This window comes from Podarcis bocagei (genome assembly GCF_964188305.1).
Source record: "Podarcis bocagei genome assembly, chromosome: 7".
In the NCBI taxonomy this organism is placed as follows: Eukaryota; Metazoa; Chordata; class Lepidosauria; order Squamata; family Lacertidae; genus Podarcis; species Podarcis bocagei.
In genome coordinates this window covers 17,987,315-17,993,944 of record NC_138132.1, presented here as the reverse complement: position 1 = coordinate 17,993,944, position 6,630 = coordinate 17,987,315, and the positions used below count along the sequence as shown (strand labels likewise).

The following is a 6,630-nucleotide window of genomic DNA, read 5'->3' as shown; positions in this document are numbered from 1 at the left end:
CGTTTACCTTCCTGCCGGAGCGGTACCTATTTATCTACTTGCACTTTGACGTGCTTTTGAACTGCTAGTTTGGCAGGAGCAGGGACCGAGCAACGGGAGCTCACCCCGTCACGAGGACTCGAACCGCCGACCTTCTGATCGGCAAGTCCTAGGCTCTGTGGTTTAACCCACAGCGCCAACAGTAGCTGCTGGCAAATGTAAATGTGCCATCGAATCTAATGCCGCCTTAATTTTCGCAATGTGATTTGGCAAAAAAGAAAAAAAAAGGGGGGGGGGAAGCGAACATTAGATTCAAGTAAGTACAGTAATTCCCTCCCCTCTCGTCAAAGGCATGAAGCAAACCCTCCCGACCCTAATGCAATGAATTAAAAGGATCAGGGCCGTGGTGCAAAGATCTCTCCCCCCCCCCAATGTATTTTACAGAGAGAATAGTCATTTTGTAACAGACTACAAATCCTAGTCACAAAAAAATAGGATTGGGGGTGGGGGCTCAGCTTTATAGTTATGTTTTGAGCAGGAAGGGAGTCTTGGTGCCAAACTGCAGGTTAAGAAAGGTAAAGGTAAGAAAGAAACTGCGGTAGGGTGAATCCCCTTACTACCGCATTCTTTTCAATGAAAGTTTGCTTTTTCTTGCTCCCTCATTGTCTTTGCCATTTCCCCAAATTTCAAGTCTTCTTCCTCTGATGTTTTTCTTCTTCTTCCCTGCCTCTTTCTGTGTTACTGCAATTCTTATTTTTCTCTTCCCTCTTTCCTTTCCTTTCATTGATTTTGGGGATGGGGAGTATGCTGGCTGCTTGTGGGGGATGGGTCAGAGCTTAGAATAAACACCACTTACACTCCCATATTTTATCCCCCCCCAATGTACACATAAGAGTGCAAAAAGATGGTGACTTACAGCATCATCCTATGCTTGTCTACTCAGAAGCAAGTCCCATTCAGTTCAATGGGACTTCTAGATACAGGATTTCACAGGATTCAGTCCCAAGGACATGCTTAATTGGGGCTGAGGAGCTCAATGGGGCTTACTTCCGAGCAATCCTCTACGCACTTTGGAGTAAGAACCACTGAATTTAATGGATCAGACTCCTAAATATATATGCATATATATGCATAATTAACCAGATGCAGTGTTTGAAGTCTCTAACCCCTGCACTAGCTGTCCACAGAAAGTTATTTACACTCTCAACCATTTATTTGCAAACCTGTACTTTTTTTCTGGGGAAATGCAGACCCCTAAACATTTTGTGAATCTCTGTACTTTTGTACATTTACTGTATTTCTTTTTCCCGATTTGAGCTATAAAATGGTGCTTCTCTTGAGTCAAAATAAGAGTACCCCTAAACATTTTTTAAAGAAAAAAAGCACTGAATATTACAAATGTTAATACATTGTGCACTGTTAGTAGTATTACACTAGAAGTACTGCTAGTATATTTTTAATGCTACTACACCCCTATACTAGTAGTAACGCTATCCTAGCAGCATTGTTAATACTAATAATAAACATTGTTAGCACCACTAGAGTATCAATGATGATAATAATACAGTAAGTATGCTACCTTCCCCGTTTTCGCGCTTTGCCTCTTGAAGCCCCGCCCCTTCTTCTAAGTTTCTAGGCCCCTCCCCCGTAGGCTAATTCCAGCGCTCCAATTGCTCCCCCCCCCCTCTATGTATAGAAACGAAGTCTCTGGGAGCCGCCCTTCAGCGGGAGCAACTGCGCATGCCTGGGCGTTCTTTTGCCCGGGTCCTCGTGCAGCAGGAGTTGCTGTTGGGCGCGAGACAGCGAAGCGGATTGCAGGTAAAGCGCGGGAACCGGTCGCAGCCGGGTGCATGGGAGGAAGGCGCCCTGGGTGGGTTTGTGTCCCCAAGCAGAGGCTCTTCGGTGGGGAGGAAAACATCCGTTTTGAAAACCTTTTATCGAAATATGCAGAGCAACACTTCTGTGCCCCTGTCTGACCCGAGCCCCTTTCCTCGGCGAGCCGGCAAATTTGATGCCTGCACGGCTCTTCCCAGACACTTTGCTCCAGCGGCCCAGTGGCTGCTTGTAAGGAAAGAAAGGCCTTTTGCACGTAGGCATTTTGGGAATAGTCGCAGGCGTGGGGATGCACTGTAAGGAGGCGGGATGGGGCTGCTAAGGTTCAAATTAGCTTGCAAAGTTACTGTTCTCTAGGACCCTCTCCTTCCCCAACCCCCTCTTCTGCGTGGGCTGCGTGCAAAGACAAACCCAAGAGGAAAGACGCACAGTGCATGCCTAAAGGCGTTTTCTTTACTAATTATTGCATGGGTTGGTTTCTATGCCATTAGTTCCAACGGGATAAAAATGTTTTGTGGACACAAGTGTGTCTCTTGCTACATACACCACTTAGAGACTGCTGGGATTCAGCAGCATACAAATTATTGAAATAAATGATAAAATACAGTTTTTTAAAAAAATTAACTTGGTGGTATCTGAATGTATTAAAAAATAATAATCAAAAACTTTTCCATCTTTGCCAACTCAATCTTTTGCCTCCTTCAACACAGATATTGTGGAGTTGGAGAGCCTGGTGGCCTGCTTATTTTTGTTTTCTGCGTGCAGGGGAATTAAACAAGATTTCCTAGCAACCTGAGCTTCATATTGGGGTGAGTTGTCTTTGGAGGTAGAGCGACGTTTACACTGAACTCCTTGATATGTTTACTCAGTAATAAGTCCCATTGAGCTCTTTGGGACTTACTCTCAAGTTGTCTTTGCAGGATGGGCGTCTAACCTATTTGGGGACTGAGAGGCTATCATCCTCTTTCTGGTCAATGTGAGGACTGGCAGGTCAAAGATTTTCCCCATTAAGATGACAGGCTCCTTTCCAGTACTTATATGCAGATTGGAGCACAGCTATTAGCTAGATCAAACACATAATGTGTACTTTATGGCAAAGTATATACAGTTTAGATGTGAGCTATTGGTGCTTTTTCTTACCTACGAAAAACAGGACAAGATTGATCTATATCTGAATGCATGTGAAATGGTCATGGAATGGAAATAGGATGAGCCATAGATCTCAGATAGATTGGTTAATAGATATCCTCTATACCAAAGGCTTTAGTGAGAGCCAGTGTGGTGTAGTGGTTAAGGGCAGTAGACTTGTAATCTGGGGAACTGGGTTTGTGTCTCTGCTCTTCCACATGCAGCTGCTGGGTGACCTTGGGCCAGTCACACTTCTTTGAAGTCTCTCAGCCCCACTCACCTCACAGAGTGTTTGTTGTGGGGGAGGAAGGGAAAGGAGATTGTTAGCCGCTTTGAGACTCCTTCAGGTAGTGATAAAGCGGGATATCAAATCCAAACTCTTCTTCTTTTTCTTCTTATCCTCCCACCGCCAAAACTATTCTCCCACCATCTTCAGCATGAGGTGGGCAGAAGAATTTGCTTAATGGGCCTGAATCAGACCCCAAACTGGGGGTTAGCAACCTCTGTCTCATGGTCTCTGCCCTTCAGAGAACAGAGGCCAGAGAATTGGGATTCCTGCTCTTAAAATTACTTGCTCTAGCAAATAAGGGGAGGTCCCTAAACTTGGCTTCTTGTTTCATCCTTTGCAGTTTCTACATACCTGCAGCCATTGCTGGCATCACACAGGCAGACCTCATGGCTGACGACAGAGTGACTAGCCGCTCGCCAGAGAGAAGGCCAGTTCTGGTCTCATCTACTTCATCCTCCAATGAGCCCACCTCTTCGGGGCTCTCCAGCAGCCTCCAGCCTTTCTTCCTGGGCCGCACTTGCGCACCAAGCAACCTCCTTTCCCTCACGGTGCCCGTGCGCTTGGACATCCTCTATGTCCTCATTAACGCTGCCAGAGGGGCACAGTGCCTCCCTCCTCCAGCACCCGTTCACGACGGTGCCCAGGCCTCGTTCTCCACATGTCACGAGCCACCTGCTCAGTGCGCCGTGAGCTGCTGCCGCCGGTCGGCTTGCTGTTGTGTGCCAGGCTGCTCCAGCAGGCAGCAACAGCCTAGCGGAGCGGCTCCTGGAGGATACGGCAGCCACAGAGGGCCAAACGGCGGAGTCCTAGAGCAACAAAACTACGGGCACCATTGGAACAGCGCTGCCAAAAGAAATGGTGGGAGCAGCAGGTCTGACCACAGCCAGCCACACGCAGCAGGGGGTTGGAAGAGAGCCCAGCCCCACACAGGCTGGAGGGGGAACCAAAGAGGAGAGGGAGAGCATGGGAATGGGGCTCGTTGGCAAGACAAGCGGCAGGATTTTGACAGGGCTTGGGGCAACCGGAGGCAAGGCGCTGTCGAATCAGGCTCTTGGAACTCAGGGCCACAAGGGTGGAGGAGAGGAGGGTCTTCTTTTGGGTCCAGCGCTAGCAGCATGAAAAGGAACCAGGAAGGGATCCACTGGCAGAATGCGCAGGATGCCCCAGAAGCGAAAAGATGTATGTTTGGCGCCCGTGAGTGGCAGAAAACCCAAGGCACTGGGGATTCTGCTACTGTCGTAGGCAAGGCTGTGGATGCTGGACCGGCCAAATCCGCAGCTCTGGAGGACGGGGAAGACTGGGAGGCTGAGTATGAGAGTGAGCCAGCAGTCCCTGCTGCTACAGAGGGTGCTCCGGATGCTTCCCACCAGGATGACAAGGCCGACTCTTGCAAAGTAAGCGATGATGCGGAAGGTGAATGTGTTACATCTGCCCACCCACCCAAACCAGAGCTCTCTGTTTCTCCCCTTCCAAGGTCTGATGTGAAGGACCAGGGAGCGTCAGATGGCAGGGGGAAGGAATGTGCTGCGGATTGGAGCAGCGAGGAAGACAGGTTTGCCACCTACCTGAAGAACCTTTATTCTGATGTGCCGGAGAAGTCCAGCTCTGAAGGTGACGCAGATCTCACCGTGGGCATAGCTGTTGATCCCCTGACATTGGATGAGGAGGAGCAGTCCCGAGAGAATGTAGCTGGCTCTCCTTGAGGGAGCTGAGCAAAGCACACAGTGCTATGGGGAAAGGGGGCAGAGGAAGAAGTTGAGTGCCAGAAACCCTGATTGACAGCATGGCGGCCAACAGTGGCCTTAATTCAGCTGGTATTGCAAACTGGGAATTCCACACCCATCATGGGTGTTGTACTCAAACTTCTACTCAAAAGTGGACACACTGGAATTAATGAGCCTAAGGTGGCCACGTCTATTAATTTCGGTGAGTCCACTGTTGGGTATGACGGGTTGGATGCATTGGAGTCCTGAGATGAGCACAGGCGATCTGTTCCCAAGATCCATTATTGCCCGCTTTAAGTTCAAGGGCAGTTGCCTGAAGTGGCAAAACCTCCTGGCAAGAACCCTGGGAAATCAGACTTTCGTATTTGTGCAGGGACCCTATTGGAGTGAGCCCCACTTCACATAGTAGCCCCCCGAAACTCCCAGAGAACTGTTGGAGGCGGGCAGACCCTAGTGAACTTGTCCTCCTGCCCCATTTGTGGAATTCACAGGGCAAATGTGTCCAGCCATTCTAAACATTAACAGCTTGGGCAGGTCTGCACCACTGCATCTGAAGTACACCCAGTGCACATTTAAAGCATATGACGCCCCCATCCAAAGAATCATGGGAATAGCAGTTTTCCCTTCACGGAGCTATAGTCCGCACCATCTTTAAACTACAGTTCCCATGATTCTTTGGGGGGAAACTCATTGCCTAAAACAGTGTTGGCCAAACTTGGGTCTCCAGCTGCTTTTGGACTACAACTCCCATCATCTCTTGCTTGGGTTCAGGGATGATGGGAGTTGTAGTCCAAAAACAGTTGGAGACCCAAGTTTGCGAAACACTGACCTAAAACTTGAGTTGAGTGTGCATCATATATATATATATATATATATATATATATATATATATATGATGAGGATTGTGTGAGTGTGTCTTGCAGCAGAGGTACCATTTTTGCGTTGCAATTCCCATTGCAGTTGTAACGTGAACTCCAGCTCTGACATTGTAGTCAGATTCTGTTAGAAAAAGCCCAGTAATGCAGCTAATGGACAGCACAATTTGCATCCCATTGAAGACTAAAGAATTGCAATGGAAGCCTCAGCGGTCCAGGGCAGAATTTTGCCACAACTTTACATTTTTGACTGGGTTGCAGCTGTTCAGTTCATTTTAACTACAAAGCATTAAGGTTTTGGTTCTATTTACATTTAACACAAGCTACAAAGAAAGAAGAAAGCAAAGGGAACTTTGCTGATTTAATAACTGTTATATTGAAGGTAATCTGCTGTTTTGCAGACAATCAGCATTGCAAAGTTTTGATTTAGAAATCCAGAATGGGGAAAAAAATCAGAAGGTGAGTCTGTGTGCAGGTAAATCTCATAATTCTGAGACTGTGCCATCCCAGATGCCAGATAGGGGGATCCTATGCACAAATAGCTTCCCTGTGTAAAAACTAAAACCCTTCCTGTCTGAAAACAAGTCCTGCATATTAAATAGAAGAGTCTAACCCAGTCTTCTCTCTAACGTGCCAGTTTTTAACAGGTAGGGAGGTTTATTTAATGCAGAAGAAGCATTCAAACATGCCTTTTCTCACCTGCCTTCCCAGTATCACCCCAAGAATTCTAAGTTGCCCAATTTCTCTGCACAAGTGTATCTGCTCTAAGATGGTGAAGGTAACTTAGTACCATGGCTAGGTG

The 6,630-nt window shown here is 47.5% G+C and overlaps 1 protein-coding gene across 4 annotated transcripts; it reads left to right on the top strand.

Moving 5' to 3' along the window:
* Positions 1–982: 982 nt before the first annotated feature.
* On the top strand, positions 983–5,811 carry LOC308590092 (uncharacterized protein). 4 transcript variants are annotated; one of them, XM_081199755.1, is made up of 3 exons: positions 983–1,797; positions 2,523–2,621; positions 3,570–5,811. In XM_081199755.1, exon 3 carries the CDS (start codon positions 3,616–3,618, stop codon positions 4,930–4,932), a length of 1,317 nt encoding a protein of 438 aa, XP_081055881.1. In that variant the 5' UTR covers positions 983–1,797; positions 2,523–2,621; positions 3,570–3,615; the 3' UTR covers positions 4,933–5,811. The 4 variants fall into 4 exon arrangements, with proteins under 4 accessions (XP_081055881.1, XP_081055880.1, XP_081055879.1 ...); XM_081199756.1 differs by lacking the exon at positions 983–1,797 and adding an exon at positions 1,831–1,849; XM_081199754.1 differs by lacking the exon at positions 2,523–2,621 and having other exon boundaries at positions 990–1,797.
* The last annotated feature ends 819 nt before the right edge of the window (positions 5,812–6,630 follow it).